The 17,188-nt window shown below is 32.2% G+C and overlaps 1 protein-coding gene across 3 annotated transcripts in view; it reads left to right on the top strand.

Moving 5' to 3' along the window:
* SEMA5A (semaphorin 5A) overlaps positions 1 to 17,188 on the top strand; it is a 600,495-nt gene that overhangs the window by 555,706 nt on the left and 27,601 nt on the right. For all 3 annotated transcript variants that reach the window (XM_031946119.1, XM_031946120.1, XM_031946118.1), the window contains one exon: positions 11,404 to 11,622. In XM_031946119.1, the coding sequence (XP_031801979.1) occupies positions 11,404 to 11,622 (219 nt within the window). The remainder of the gene's footprint in view (positions 1 to 11,403; positions 11,623 to 17,188) is intronic.

The following is a 17,188-nucleotide window of genomic DNA, read 5'->3' as shown; positions in this document are numbered from 1 at the left end:
TTTAAAAATGGGAAAAAATACTACAAGCAAGGCATTTCAAACTTAAAGGCTGAGGATTTGAAAGAAATTTTACTGGGCAAGACATTTCCTTGGAGGAATAAAAATTTTTATTAAAAATAATCAAAATCCACAAGACAAAGCACCTTCCAACACTTGGCATTACTGGATTGCCATCACATAACCCTGCTAAGTGTGAGAAGATTTGCTGAATATTTACTGGGCATCCAAATGCCTTGAGTTTCTGTAAGTTGTCAGACAGTTGGTGCTTAGGAGTCTTTTCCATTTCAATGAGCCACAGAAGCCACCATATCCAATTTTCTTTAAAATTTCCTGGATCTCAGGGGGGAATACTAAGTAATATTTGTAAAAATAATGCCCATGTCCTACCACCACACTGCCCCTTTTTACTTATTGCAAAATTCTTACTTCCTTCATTTTATCTTGGCTTAGACTTTCAAAGATCTGGTAAAATAATTCTCAGTTCCAAGGAAGCTTTTGATTAGATTTTGTTTATTACAACTATTTAAAAATTATTTAGTATTTTATTTTTCCCAATTACATATAAGAATATTTTTAACATTTGTTTTTAAAACTTTGAGTTTCAAATTTTCTCCCTCCCTCTCCACCTCTCCATTGAGAAGCAAGCAATTTGATAGAGATTATACATGTATAATCATACAAAATATATTTCCATATTATTCATGTAATTATAACTACTTTTAAGGAGCAAATGAAAAACATCAAGCCATCTTGTTAGATCTTTCTTTATTCCATTTTTATGAAATCTTCTTGTCTTGGGAAAAAAGGAATCTATAAGCAAAAATAGTTTCCTTCTAAAATTCACTCCAGCAGCATTTTATAAATGACTGACTCTGCCTCACTTGAAAAGATAATAGTGAATAAATCATGTCAGAAGGATTGCTATAGATGAAACTTTTGATACAATAATGCAATAATATGAAGAGAAAGAAGACTTGCTATTTCTAAGAATTCATGAATTGGAATAGGTCTTGGAACATTCTCTTTCTCTCTGTTTCTCTAATATATATGTCTATATCTATACATCTATAACTATATTATAATTATATATCTATCTATCTATTACAAAATAAGATCAAAATAGGGCAAGTGACTTATAAAAGATCATATTGCTAGTGAGTTCATAACGCCAGATTTGAAACCAGAACTTTTTAATTTCATTTATATCCTTTGACCATTTATCAATTGGGGAATGGCTCTTATTTTTATAAATTTTACTTGTTTCCATATATTTGAGAAATAAGATTTTTATATATCTATTCCACTTTCCTGTTTTCCTTCTAAATTTAGCCAGATTGATTTTCTGCAAAAACTATTTAATTTCTTTTAATCAAAAGTATCCATTCTATCTTCTGTGATCCTTTATTACTTGTGTGGTCATAAACTCTTTCATTATCTATGAAACTGTTACATAAAATTTTCCATGCTTCTTGAATTTACTTATGATATTTACTTATGATATCACTCTTTACTTTCATAGTATTAAGTTTGAGATGTTGATCTAGTTTCTGTCGAACAACTTTGTAGTTTTTCCTACATTTTTATTTTATTTTTAATTTTTTTGCTAAATGATGAGTTCTTGCCACCAAAGGATTATTGGGTTTATTAAAAACTGGATTACTATGGTAATTTACTACTGTGTATTATATTCTTAATCTGTTTCACTGATCTATCATTCTATTTTGAAACCAGTAGCAGATTATCTTGATAATTACTCCTTTGTTATATGCTTGGAAACCTGTAATATGGTTGGAATCTAAGTCCACTTTCTTCACATTTTTTTTTCTTCAATTTCCTTGATATTCTTGGTATCGTTCTTTCAGATCCTTTTAGATTAATTTTTTTGGGAGCACTATAAAATAATTTTGGTAGTTTTATTGTTATGACATAGAATAACTAAATTAATTTAGGTAGAATTGACATTTTTCATTATATTAATTCAGGTTACTTTTGAACAGTCAACATTTTTTCAGTTGTTTATTTCTGATTTTATTTGAAAGGTAATTTGTGAATTATATTCATATAATTCCAAGGTTTGTGTTGACAGGTTGATATCCAATTATTTTATGTTGTGTTTAGTTATTTTAAATGGAATTTTCCTTTCCATCTCTTGCTTTAGGCTTATTTTGCTAATACATAGAAATGCTAATACTTTATATAGGTTTATATTATATCCTGAAATTGTGCTAAAATTGTTAATTGTTTCAACTAGTATTTTAGTTGATTAACATTCTCTAAGAAGAATATCATCATATCTTTTACAAAGAATGACTTTCTTTCTTATTTATTTTTAAGTCTTTATTTTTTTTTCTTATCTTATTATTGTAGCTGGCATTTTTAATTCCATACCGAATAATAGTGGTAATAATGAATATCTTTTTTTCATCTCAGTTCTTAGTGGGATTCTAGTTTATCCTCATTTCAGAGAATGTTTGCTCTTGGTTTTAGGTAGATATTACTTATTATTTTTTTTTAAGTCCATTCCCTGCCCCCTGACATGTTTCCTGGTGCTTTTAATATGCTTGCATGTTTTATTTTGTCCAAAGTGTCTTTTGCATTTATTGAAATAATCATGTTTTTAAATTAATTTTGTTATTGATATGGTCAGTTATAATGATAGTTTCCCTAATATTAAACCAGCTCTCAATACCTAGTGTAGATCTTCCTGACTGCGGTGAATAATCTTTTTTTATATTAATCCTGCAATCTCCATCCAATTTTTTTTTACTTTTTTTAAAATTTGAATTAAATACAAAATAAAAAAAAAAAAACAGAATTTAAAAAGGAAGACAGAAAAGGGATTTTTAAAAATTGTCATATGCCATATGTGTACACACATATACACACATATACATATATATTTATACTAACACATATATATATATATATATATATATATATATATATATATATATACATATACACACACAGAGCCACATATACTCAAACACACAGGTATATATACATATATACATACACCTACACATTTACTCATGTAAACATGCATATAAAATAATATTACCATGACTGACATATAATGAATCTTTAAATTTGATTTTGTTATAGATCAATGATTAGTAGTTCTATTTTTTTTTCTAATCAATTCTACTCCTAATCCTTGTTGTAATGTTTGTGTATATCACTTATTTCATGTCCCTGCTAACTCTTCTACTTTAATTCTGCTCTGTAACTTGTCTTGCTATTACTTAACCTTCCTCTTCCATGGATCCCTCCCTTATCCTCTCTCCCCCCCCTTTCTTTCTCTCTTTATCCCACTATTGTTAATCTAAACAACCTTCTGCACTCTAACTTATCCTATACCACCCTTCCTCCCCTTTTATCCTGTTCCCAATAATTTACATATTTTTTCTTCCTACCATAAATCTGCATACCATTCTTACCATTCTGTTCTCTGGCTTATCCTATTCCCTCCCCCTTTATTTCTTTATAAATTTTGGAGGGTGTTATACTCTTAAGTGTGTGTGTGTGTGTGTGTGTGTGTGTGTGTGTGTGTGTAGTGTTCCCTATTTAACCCATACTCTATGTGAGTCAATTTTTAGAACTACCCTTTCCCCCCCTCTTTGTAGATTCTTCCTCTGCCCCTCATTTGTATAACGTAATTGCTATTTATACTTTTTTATAGACAATTTTGCTTCTAAAAATCAGATCATACTCAACTCTACCCCAATCTTTCTTTTAATCTACTTAATTACTGATATTAATTTTAAACATATAGTAAGCATTCCCATGTTAATATATATATATGTGTATATATATATATACACATATTATTATTATTTCCATGCTGAGTTCTTTGAAATTAATCTTTAATATTGGCTTTTATGTGTAGTGTGCTTTCTAGAGCCCTCAGGGTGGGGTGCTAAAATATACCATCTAGACTAACTCTCTGGAGAACCTCAGGACCAGCCTGAATCCTTGGTCTTAGTGGAAGAGTGAAGAGGAAGGAGACCCACAAAGATAGTCAAAATGGTCCATTTATTTCAAGTCCTTTCAGCCCCTAAATACCTTAGTATGAGTACATCACTAGAGCACACTGAGCATGTGCCCTTTGTAGAATCATTACAACACCACATCACATTGCGCAAGTGCTAACTAATAAACATTCTGTTATTGTTATGTAAATTCCTCTTACTGTAAGTATCCCTTGCTTCAAATAAAATACAGGTGATCATGTATTCCTTGACTTCTCAGATAAGGGCGAGGGCACCAAAGGGAGATGGGGAGCCAAAGCAGACATTGTCAGCAGGTTCCCTCTGGGCTGAAGGATCTTATACTTTATCCAAAGTTCCCTCACTATCTGCAGTCCTCTACACTTATGTGTTAAATTTTCTATTAAGTTTGGGTTTGGGTGAGACCAAGTCTTGAAAATCTTAAAGTTCATTGAATGTCCTTTTTTTTCCATTCATTATTATGGATATTTTTTTTGCTGGATATGATATTTTTGGCCACTAGTTCTTTTGATTATAGATATATGCTATTTAGGACCTATGGTCTTTTTTGTAATTGCTAATAAATCCTGTTACAAGCCCAATTATAGCTCCAGCATATTTGAATTGTTTTTTGCTACCATTTAAAAAAAATTATGAATATTCTTCTAATTTGTCTATACTTTGCTTTTTCTGTTTTTACTTTTCTTGTTTTTGTATTTGTCTCATAGAAGAAATTTGTTAGGATTCCTTTAATAGTTTTTTTCTAAACATTATTGGTGTTAATTATTCTTAAAATAATTGGTAGACATCACTGTTAATCCATCTGTTACAGGAATGTTTTCCCCCTTAAGAAATTCATCTATAATTCATCTTCTTTTTTTGAGATAGGGTAATTTAACTAATCTACTTCCTCTTTTGTTAATGTATTCAATTTACATTTTAAAAAATATATTTATCTGAAACAAAGTAAAATATTTATCTGGGGCAACTACATGGACAGTGTGGTAGGCCTAGATTCAGGAAGCCTTAAAGTCAAATTTAGTTTCAGATATGTAATATCTGCATGGCTTGGGGACAAGTTACTTAACCCTGATTACTGAAGTTTACTTATTTGTAAAATGGTGTGGGGAAGGAAATGACAAAGCACTTTAATATCTTTGCTAAGAAAACTCTAAACAAAGTCAAATGGGGATAGATATCACTTAAATAACTGAACAATAAAGCATTCATCCATTCAAAATGTTTTATTGGCATAACAATTTCTATAATTTCATCTTTATTGGTGGTATATTCATACTTTTCTTTTTTGATACCACTAATATGGTTTTCTTCTTTCTTTTTTTAAAAAAAGTCAATGACTTTTCTATTTTTTCATAAAACCAGCTAGTAGTATTATTTATTATTTTTTAATGATTACTTTATTAGTAGTATTATAAATTACTTGCTATTAAATTTATTGGTTACTTTAAGTTATTAGTTCTTTTACTCTAAATTTTATTAATCTCTTCTTTGATTTTCAGAATTTGTATTTTGGTTTTTAATTGGGGATTTTTAATTTGTTCTTCTTTATTTTTTAATTGCATACCAAATTTATTAATCTAGTATTTTTCTTTTCATTGATGAAAGAATTGAAAAATATAAATTATCCTGAAGTGCTGCTTTGGTTTCATTCCATACATTTTAGTATGTCATCTTATAGTTGTCATTCTCTTTAATTTAGTTACTGATCATTTCTATGATTTGTCCTTTGAACCGCTCATTTATTAGGATTAGATTACTTGATTTCTAATTAATTTTAAAGCATTTTAATTCTAAATTAATTAATTAATTAATTTAATTATTAATTCTAAAGCATTTTAATGAACAATTTTCTGGGATTAAGATCTAAAAATGGTGCATTTAATATTTTTGGTTTTCTGCATTTGTTTGTGATGCTTTTCTGCCCTGAATATATGATGAATATATGATGAATATATGATAAAAGTGCTATGTATAACTGGGAATAAGGTACATTCTTTACTATTCCCATTCATTTTTCTCCAAAGATCTATCATATCTAACTTTTCCAAAATTCTATTCATCTCCTTAATTTCTTTCTTATTTAATTTATTGTTAGATTTATGTAGTTCTGAGAAAGGAAAATTGAGATCCCCTACTAATATAATTTTATTTACTATTTCCTCCTATAATTCATTTAATTTTTCTTTAAGAATTTGAATGTTACTCATTTGTTATATAGTAATTTTCTTTTTACAATTTTTTTTGTATCTTCTAATTTCTTTTCCTAATTTTCCCTCTATTATTCCTCTCCCTTCGAATTCTCTAATGAATTCTTGTTGGTCTTGTGTCCATTTTTTTTCCCTTTTAGTTGTTTTCACATTGTTGTCTCTTTGAGGTTTGTATCTTGATTTTCCCTGTCACCATAATAACTTCTTATGATCAGATTCTGTTTCTGTTGTTTCCTTATTTTCTAGTTTTTTTTTTTTTTTTTTTTTTTTTTTTTTTTACTTTGAACTTTATACTAAAGTGGGGAGGTATTGTTCCTAGCTTAGACTTCTTTGCTTTACTGTTTGCTGAGATTCTTCTGTAGGTACATGTTTTCAGGACTTTCAATGTGTTGTGCTCCATGATAAGATGTGGTCACTATTTTCTGGTTTGAACTCTTGTTTTCCCAAGAAGTACCTCTATTATTCTTCAGTCACAAATGTAGCATTCTTCTCTGCCCTACAATTTCAGCCAGAGACCCTGCTTCCCTGCAACTGCAGCAGTCCCCCTAGAACTGCAATCCCATATTGTATTTGGGTAATGAAATTGCCACATATAGTTTGATCCTGTACCCATTACCAGGTCAGGATCCTTTGTAATCTCTGAAAAGTTGATCAAACTCATTAGTTCTGGGCTGAGAGCTTGCCTAGTATTATTGTCACATTTATTTCCACATTTACTTATATCTGGTTTTACCATCTCCGGTGCTCTGGCCATTTCCTAACTAGAGGACATATCTCTTCCATCACCTCTAAAGTTGTCTTGGACTGGAAAAATGTCTCAATCTAACCTTTGGGCTTAGCTGTTTTGGAATTCAATATGACTACATTATTTTACAGTTGTCGGAGAGGAATATTGGATAGTTCATTTGGTTTGCTGCCTCTACTCAGTTTAGCTCTGACCCCACCTCCAAGTTGGTCACAAATTTTTGAAAACTTTCAGCCAGAGTAATTCAAGAAGTCATTGAATTGATTGATCAATCTTGCCAGATAGCTACGTCATTGAAATCATGGATCTTTGACAGTGACAAAGCTGAAGGTTTGAGACTTCAAAGTACTTCAAACTACAATAGATTAAATCAATACTAAGTAATTATTTTTAAATTGTATTATGCTAGAAATGAATTCATTTTTAGTGATTTTAATTAAAAGCAAAATCATGCCTGCTAAAATTATGACAACCTTAATCATCTAAGGGAACAAGAATAATGAATTTTTGTAACTAAAAACAATATTTTTGGCTTGCAAGAAAGATGAAAGTAATTTTCAAGCTAAAAGGAGATCTTCCTGTTCAAAAAATGAAAATAAAAAGTGTTAAGAATGTTTTTCTTCAAGTTAGCATCTTCTTATGTGGGTGGTATTCTCACTGATGGGAACAATCTGGGTGATTTCTTGGTACCAAGGAGGATCAAGGGGGGAAATGAAATTCCTTGGTACCAAGAAATCACCCAGATTGTTCTTTTTTTTTTTAAGGAGTACAGTCTATGTGACATAGAGGTATGATTATTTAATGATTTTTTTAAGAATGGAATGAGAAACAGTATCTTATAAATCGGTGTGACTATACATTTCTCTATACTTCTCTCTCAATTTGAGTGCAATCTAAATAGGACCTCAATTTTTGCTACATCAAATTAAAAGGGGAAAAGAGAAAAAATGCGTTTTCTGGGATCTTTTAATTTTGATTTGAAACAAATTCTATAATTATACTTTTGAACGTCTTTTTTCATATCTTCATTATAAACAACAAAAAAAAGAGTAAGAAACTAAGTTTTTTTGTTTGTTTTTTAATTTGAATAATGCAGTCCACAGTCAAATTTAGAGTGCTATATAAAATGATTTTTTAAAAAGCATGATGGGTATGAAATAAAACAAGCTAAAAAAGGATTTATATTTGTGACCACATACTTTGCAGTACCAAATTACTTGCTTTAACTTTTAGCATTTCTCTGTTTTTTTGGAAATTATGGTAAATTCAGACACTACCTTCCAACCTGGCAAAACAAAATCAAACCTCAATTTCTTTCCTGACTTCCTGCTGGGTGTTCTATTGGCACTTTAAATAGCATGCCTTTAATTGGACACATCTGCTTCTTACACAAATTCCCTATATAAATAGATTTTACTAGCATCTTTTAGATCACTAATCCTCTCAGTCTCACTGTCCTTCCCAGTCATCTCTCTTTCCTCTTCCTCATTTTTAATCCAGTCAGTTGCTTAATCCTAAAGATCCCTTAATTCTATATCCACACCAAATTCTTTTCTGAAAATACCACTTCAGGCCTTAATCATATCTCAGCTAGACTGTTTTAACAATCTCCTTGTTCTCTACATCTTACCTTACCAGTTCAGTCTTCTAATAGTTGCCATAATAATCTTCCTTATACTTGGGTCTTCCAGCTGATTTCCAGCTACTTTCAATGCATGCTATTTCTCAATTTAAAAGCCTCAGTGAGTCTCTGTTGTTTGAGAGATAAAAACAAGCAAGCAAATAGCAATCTAGTATTTAAGGATCTGAACAACTTAATTCGAACAAGAATAATTTTTATTATAAGTAGGAGGCAATGGGACACTGGGGAAAGAGTACTTTTCTTTTGGGGTCAGAAGATCTAAGTTCAAATACTGCCTTCATTACTTGCATGACCCAGATGGATTAAGTCTTTTGTCTTTCCAGGATCTCCATGTCCTCATCTCCATCATGAGGGAGTTGGACCCAATGGCTTCTGATAACCTTTTCAGCTCTAAATCTTTGATTCCATGGTTCTTTCTTGTTTTTTAAGGTTAATATTGTATTTTCTTCATCCCATGAGATAGGTAATATAGGCATTATTATCTGTCCCATTTTTACAGATGATGTAACCCTAGGCCCTATAAGATGTAACTGATTATCGCATAGTTAATAAGTGAAGTTGGATTAAGGTTCATGCCTATTGATACCAAGTCTAATGCTGTGTAAATTGCACGGTGGTTATTATAATATCTCTCCTTCACACAGATTATATTCCAGCCACACTGGAACAGTGACTCTTCCTTAAATGTCAGATGCCACCATTACCCATCTGAATATTACTGCATAGCATCCCTTTTCATCCTTGTCTATAAAGATGATTTACTTTCTTCATAATTTAGCTTTAAATGTCATGCTTACATTATTGAGACTCTGAACCTTTTAGTCCTTCAAGTTTTCTGAGAAGATTTTGCTTGCATTTTTTTTGAGTTTATTACCTCTTCTTTGTGTCATATTTAGCTGTGCATATACTATTTTTCCCCCCAGAAGAATGTAATTTTAAGCAAAAGAGTTATCTCATTTTTTTATCTTTGTTCCCCAATGTCTCATACATAATAAGAGCTTTAAAACTTGTCAAATTAAGTTGAAACATTTCAGGGGGGGTTACATTAGTTCCAGAGGGACAATATTGATGCTCATACAGTAAGAAATATAATGGCAATCATGGTGATAGTTAGCATTCAAATAACACTTTAAAGTTTTCCCAGCACTTTACAAAGTTCTCATTATATCTTCCCAATAAGCTTACGAAATAGATTCTATTATTATCCCCATTTTACAGATGAGGCTATATAAATGAAGCTGAGACTGAGAGAGGTTAAGCAATTTCCCAACAACAAAACAACTAATAAGTGTTTGAGCAGGATTTGAATTTCTGTCTTCTGAACTTCATTTCCAAGTATTTCACTTGTCAATCAGGTGTGGTTAAATTGACTATGACTGGGCAGCTAATAGAGCTACTTATTCATTTTGTATCTCATTAAAAACAGTCAAATGGTAGAAAAGTTCATCTATGATGTGTTAATGGAATTAACAGTATCACTTCTTAGAATTAGAATAGATCTTATAATTGCTGTATCTAATCCTCTCATTTTGACACCAAAAAAAAAAAAAAAAAAAAAAAAAGGAAGTTCAGAGAAATGATTTACAAGGTTATGTAGGTACTATGTAACAGGACTGAGATTTGAGCCTATGTCTTCTTTCAGGTAATTTGTGTGTGTGTGCGTATTATTAAATTTTTGTTTTTTTAATTGGTAAATTGATACAAAGGATACAAACATGAATTTTGCCTTTGTGTCATTTATTCATCAGGGTGTATAATTGTATTAACATTTTATGCTTCATAGCTTTGTTATTTTTTTCTTTTCTTTATACCTGCTAGTCAAAAGATTCATCATTAATCTCCAAGTTCTCTAGCACAATAAATTTTTCATAAACCTGTAATTTAAGTTTGTCAAAAATAATGGTTTTCTAGTTCCATGGAAAGCTTCAGTCTCAGCAGCCACTGATTCCATTGCAGTTAATCCACCAACCTTTCACTAGCATTTAATTCACTTTCAAAAGGTGAATAGGTGAAGGCACGGGTTTAGCAAAAGTCAGAATCATTTCTATTTTTCTAGCTTGATGGCTTTAACAGAAGTATGATATATTCCATTCTGTCTAAGAGCGATTAAATTCCCATGCTGTGTTAGTATGTGCCTGCAGGCTATAGGGTTTCTCAGCATCTTTCCAAAAGGAAGAAAGAAAATTATATTTCCTTTTCAATAAAAAAAATCATATGAAAAGATCTAAAAGTAGTATAAAATCTTCTGTTTTATATACACATGTTTAACAATAATATTTATAGGAAACATTTATAGAGCACTTTAAAATTTGAACAGCACTTTTCTTATATGATCTTATTTGAACCACAGTTAACAACCCTTTGAGGTAGGTACTATTGTTATCCTCAGTTTCATAGATGAGGAAATTTAGGCAAAGAGAGGCTAAGTGGGTTCCTTACAATAACACCCCTATTAAATATCTAAGATACTTGAATTTAGGTTTTCTTGAATATGAAATGCTAAATCCAACAATCTGTCTATTCTGAACCTGGCTTTGCCACATATATAAATTATTTGATTACTTTCTTAACAGTAATCGTAGAACATGATCTAAAATTAAGAGATTATCATTCAAGTATTTTTTAATTCCAAATTATCTTTTATTATTTTGTTTTTGGTATAACCAAAGTGACATTTTGAGTTGGAGGGGACACTGTAAAGAAAATACATGATATTAGAGGGTTGGGACTTAAGACTGTAAGGTTTTGTTGCTATTACACTGATATTTAAAGTGATCTTTTCACTTTTTTCACCTGAAGGACTCTCTGGAGATTTCTTGAGATCTGGAAGATACTCTGCCCATACCATCAATGGTGCTTGGTCAGCATGGACCCCTTGGTCCCAATGTAGTCGAGACTGCAGCCGAGGCATTCGAAATCGTAAACGAGTCTGTAACAATCCTGAACCCAAATATGGAGGACTTCCTTGTCTTGGTCCATCACTGGAATACCAGGAATGTAACATCTTGCCCTGCCCAGGTAAGTGTGAATAATATAAGGAAAGATTGGAGACTAAGGGAATTTTAAAGTATTTTTCTATAAAGTTAGGCTGTTAGGCAATACTTTGAAAAGAATACTAGTCTAGTAATCAGGAAACCAACTTCTATTTACTAATTGTGTGATCTTATCACTTAAATTGTCAATGAGTGCCTTGGACTACACAACTTCTAAGGTCCTTTCTGCATATCCACACATGCTTTGATAGTTGAAGTATTTGTTCCCAGCAGCGCTCTCGCTCTCTCTCTCTCTCTCTCTCTCTCGCTCTCGCTCTCTCACTCTCTCGCTCTCTTTTTAATCACTGGAATCATTTCCACTTACTACAATTAAATGCTTAGCAGAGATTTTACACATCTCCTAAAAGAGTTTGGTTTTCTTGGAGCATATAAGAAAGAGGGGGAAAAAAGTCATTGTCTTATCTTCTCCATAAAGAAATAGGAAAAGAAGAATCAGGAACAGTGACTTGATCACCAAATTCACAAAGCATTTTTAAGGAAAATTGTGGATAATACTGCCTATCTATTAAAAACAGAAATGATGAAGTAAAATAACACATGAGCCCTTTGTAGTCAGAGTATTTACCATGATTTCTTAGTAACAATGTAGGTCCAAGAAATGCTTTACTGAAATCCCAGAATAATACTTTCTAAAGTTTGTGCATATTACCCTTTGAATCAAAGTATCATATTGTCGTATTTTGTTACTAAACAAAATGCTTAGATTGGCTTGTTAAAAAGTCACAGAGCTTGGTCAAAGAAAAACAATTAGAAAGTAGAATTTAAAAAGGAAAATCTCTTCTTATCTGTATGATCCTGGATAATTCATCCAAACTCCATGAGCCTTGGTGTCTTCATGTGTAAAATGAGGGAGTTGGATTTCAAGGCCTCTTTGGTTTCTTCCAGCTCCAACTTCATGATCTTATACACTATTATTTTGATACTTCTGTCCTCCCCCATTATTGTTTTTCCCCCCTTATAGAAAATGGCTTCATTAACAAAGATGGATTGATTGCCTCATTAGTTCAAATTTAACCTGAAGTAATTTCTTAAGGCTTTATGATAACATTGTTGGGAAATTCCATTTACCAATGCAAACTGAGAGGATAAGTGATGTTCCCAGGATTGTTCCACAGCTGTGGTGATGGAATTGGAAATGGAGCCCAAATCTCCTTGATTCTCAATCTAGTTTTCTAGCCATTTTGCTGGGTTTCCAAATGACTTTAATCACATATATTAAAAACATTTTTGGACATAGGAAAATTTGCTCTCTCTTTTTCTCTGTCTTTTCTCTTTCTCTCTTCTCCTCCTCTTCTTCTTCCTCTTCTTCTTCTCCTTTTTCCTCTTCTTCCTTCCTTCCTCCCTTCCTCCCTCCTTTCCTTCCTTTCCTCCTCTCTTTCTTTCTTTCTTTCTTTCTTTCTTTCTTTTTATCTTTCTTTCTTTCTTTCTTTTCTTCTTTCTTTGCTTTCTTTTTGTCTCTTTCTTTTCTCTTTTCTAATTCTCCCATCTCTCTTCTCCCTGTTTATATGTGCACGTATGGATACATATATATGTATGTATAGTCGAGTATAATGGTGAGTGCTGAATACCCTAAAATATATTGGGGTTTTGAGACTTCTCATATACTCCACCAAATATTGGAAGAGAGGCTTTGGACCCCAAAAGCATATTGGGATCTCAGGTGATGTTATGAAGTATTTTACAAGAATTTTTATCCTTAAACCATCTCTAAATGAAGAGGTAAAGATTTTCTAAAACAGCTTGCAGCAGGCTTAATTGCCAAAGGGACTTTTAGCCATTAACAAGGGGAAAGACTTGGGTGTTAAGTGTCATGGCAGAATTCACAATTACCCAGAGGACTGATGCCATAAGACAAGTAAAGTTAACATACTGCCATTAAGGCTTGTAGTTACTAATGAACCAGTAAAGAAGAGAGGTATTACTTCATTCAATGTCAGGTTAGTTGGCAAAGAAGTGAGGTATGGGTAGATTCTTTAAATGGAGATAAATAACCTTGGGCAGTTAACATCATAACTTGGCCTTCTATTTAGATACAGTAAATTGTAGGATTCTGATGATTTCAATTGTAGGATTCTGATGATGTCAATGCTAGGAATTTGACAAGAATTCATTTTGGGGCTAATTGCAAAAAAAGGTCTACTTAGGATAACAAAACGCTTAATTAAGATCAAAAGGTCCACTTATAATCCTATGGTTTCTCCTCCCTGCTTGTCTCTGGGAATAGCTTGGCTTCTAGATTGGCTTCCAGATTGTTTTCATTATTTCAGGCTCATTTCTGTTAATGCCCCTCCTTATGGCCCAGAAAGCTATCAAGGACTTGGGGAACTTTTGTTGGGGTCTTATTTACCCCATCATGTAGATGGATGGATAGATGGATGGATAGATAGATGGAAAGATATAGATATATACATGTATATATACATATACATCTAAAAGATATATAGATCTACATATCTAGACATTTGTATATATGTACATATATCACATGTATCTATCAAAACCATTTTGAAGGATAGGAGTCTTTGTTTAAATGGTGTGATACACAGATATATGTTATGATATACATATCTGAAGACATATATATATGTGTGTGTGTATGTATATACATATATACATTTATGTGTGTACCTTTGCAACCGCATTAATATATAGGCTGACTAAAAATTAGACATCAAGGAAAACACAGGTCAAACTAAGATGATTAGAATGGTAATACCTTTAATAGATCAATATCATCCAGAATAAGAAGGGATTTGAGAGTGGATGAAAGAAGATATAATTAGATTTCCATTGCAAGTCACAAATCATCCTTGTCTGTTTATTGTGTGCATTTGACCCATAATAAAAATAGAAGAGAATGCAAGAATCTTATTAGAAAATAGCCCAGAGCTCAGTTTCTGAAGGGTACCTACAAAGGCACTAAGAGAACTGGTAGTTCTGAGAGAATTGCCCCCTTGGTAGTTATCTTAGATTAGATTGGCAGTGAAATATTCTCAGTGGTACTTGTGCAGATTATAACTATCTGAGGAATCAGGGTTGATGCAGAAAGTAGGAGCTTGGGAACTTGCCTAGAAGCAATAAGGGGTGGAGTAGGAGAAAGTTAGGTTATAATGGAGAAAGGGTAGACACAGTTGTTTTGACTTGCTTTTCTAGGGAGAGTGAAACATGTCATCTTCCCATCCCATCCCAGTTTGTAGACTATTATATCATATAATATTGATTCTCATTAAAATATAAAGATGTTTATTTCCTACCACATTTAAAGAGAAATTCACCCCACTCCTCCCAAATATCACTGTTCATGTGCTTATAGGTATATTCTTATTGCAGAATATTCTTAAAGTGCTTGTCAGTTTTAAGGGAGATGCTATGATAACTACCAATGTGACTGGAGAGATCTATAACAAGCTACAAACAAGAAAGCATTTCACAAACACTTGGAGATAATTATAGAGCCAGAACCACTTTACCTGTCTTCATGTGTGGTAATCAGTAAATCAGTCATTCCCTTAAGGTCATACTGATCTGGGTTGTTGTCACTGAAAAATGATACAGGTTTCATTCAATCTGTCACTAAACAGCAAGACAAGTCAAAAAGTGTGTTTAAGAGAGAAAAGTTTTCCTACTTTTTATAATACGAGTTTAAGGAACATATTCCATTTTCTATAAAACAAAGCAAAAATAGAGGAATACCTGGAGAGAAGAAAGGAGATTGCATCTAAGAAGTAGTATGCTGAAAATGATATTTCTCATGTAACAAATTAGCTGTCATAATTGTTTTATGACCAGGGATAGAGATCCCCACCCCTCATTCCTTACTAAGCCAGAGTTGAAACCTCATGTCTCACCCATGAAAGCTCAGAACCTTAAGGAATACAAAGTGTATTAAGGAGCATTATTTAACCTTCCCAATCCTTTGGATGCAGCCATTCAAATCAGAAATGGATAAGCAGTTCTATTTATTCCTTAGTGGCGGGAATAGAAAGAGAAGGCCATAGTTTTTATTAGAATTAAATTTGCATCAGATTTATTATAGAATAGAATAGTTATTCCCATCTGGCCCTTTTCTAGGAAGTGTAAACAAACTTTACACTTTATTATTAGTGTATTATTATTATTATTATTATCATTAGTGAGGTAGCTCGGGTTCAAATCCTAATTCTCCCACTAGCAATCTGTGGGCCATTTGGTCAATCATTCATTTTGTTTAGGCTTAAGATGCCTTGTTACAAAAAAAATAATAGAGCTGCTTTTCAGTAACTGATGGCCCCAAAGGAATCTTCTAATTCTAAAATTATATGACTTATCCGCCATGTTACAGGCTCTACTAAAAGAAAATTAAATGACTTTAACATTTTCTATTTATTCTCAGTAATTCTAAAGTAAATTGTTTGAAATAATTTTGATGCAAATCTCAATTATTCCATTTCATTAAGTAATTGAATTGAGACATAATTTATTGCTTCAGGCTGGAGGCTTTTGACTAGGATATGGGTGATATATCCCTAAAGTTTATATTATATGTAATGTTCTCATTGGGTTTTCTTGGGGTCTCTGGAAGTAGCCTTCGTTTCAGTTCAGCAATCACTACAAGTGCAGCCAGGGATTAAAGTCCAAATGCTTTATTTTCTCTTTCCAAGTCTTGTCTCCTTTCCCCTGTTAGCTTTCCTATAGTCTTCATTATCTTTATCTCCTTCCTGAGGCGGGGCAGCTTTCTGGAGAGTCTTTCAGAATGGCCTTGGTGCAGGAGTCCAGGCCAGCTACCAGGAAGAACAAAGATCCAATTGAATTTTTCCCTTTGGTTCTGAGAGCTTAAGCTCCTGATGCCAGTCCTTTGCCTTCTCTCCAAATTTCTCTGAATCTCCCTGGCTAAGACTTCTAGCTTATATGCTCCACACAAGTACAAACCAATCATTATATCACTAAGAAACCATTATTTGTTGTAGGATTAAATCAATGCTAAACTAGATTTAACCATTGTCTCCTCAACTCCACTTATTTCCTTGTTTCAAGTTTTGACCCATAACAGCTCCTTATAGGATTAAATCAATCATACTGAACCATGCTAAATTAGATAACTGTTGTCTCTATCAATTCCACTGACAATACCTTGTAAAAATCATTTGTTTCAAGTTCAGAGTTCTGGCCCATAACAATTATACTATCATAAAATTTTTCTCATAATGTGAAAATAATCCAAGTTCTTAAGACTCTTTGGGAAATGAAAATTTTTAATCAGTGAGACGGTATACCTCACCATGAAGGAGGTAAACATTTGTTAAATATGCATATTTTAGAAAACTATTCTCAGTAAAGAATCTTATGTGATCCATAAATGTTCTATTAGTATTCTTGAACATTTTTAGAAAGGATGAATGGCGATCAACATATGTATAACACAGATATTCTCAGCTTTTTAGGATCTTGGAAATTTTGATTAAGGTATTTCAGTTAAGCATTCAGACTACTAGAAATAAGAAGTAAATGATTGTGTGTGTGTGTGTGTGTGTGTGTGTGTGTGTGTGTGTGTT

The sequence above is a fragment of the Sarcophilus harrisii genome, chromosome 1, assembly GCF_902635505.1.
Source record: "Sarcophilus harrisii chromosome 1, mSarHar1.11, whole genome shotgun sequence".
In the NCBI taxonomy this organism is placed as follows: Eukaryota; Metazoa; Chordata; class Mammalia; order Dasyuromorphia; family Dasyuridae; genus Sarcophilus; species Sarcophilus harrisii.
The sequence above is the reverse complement of the archived record's forward strand: the minus strand, read 5'-3'. Positions and strand labels throughout refer to the sequence as shown.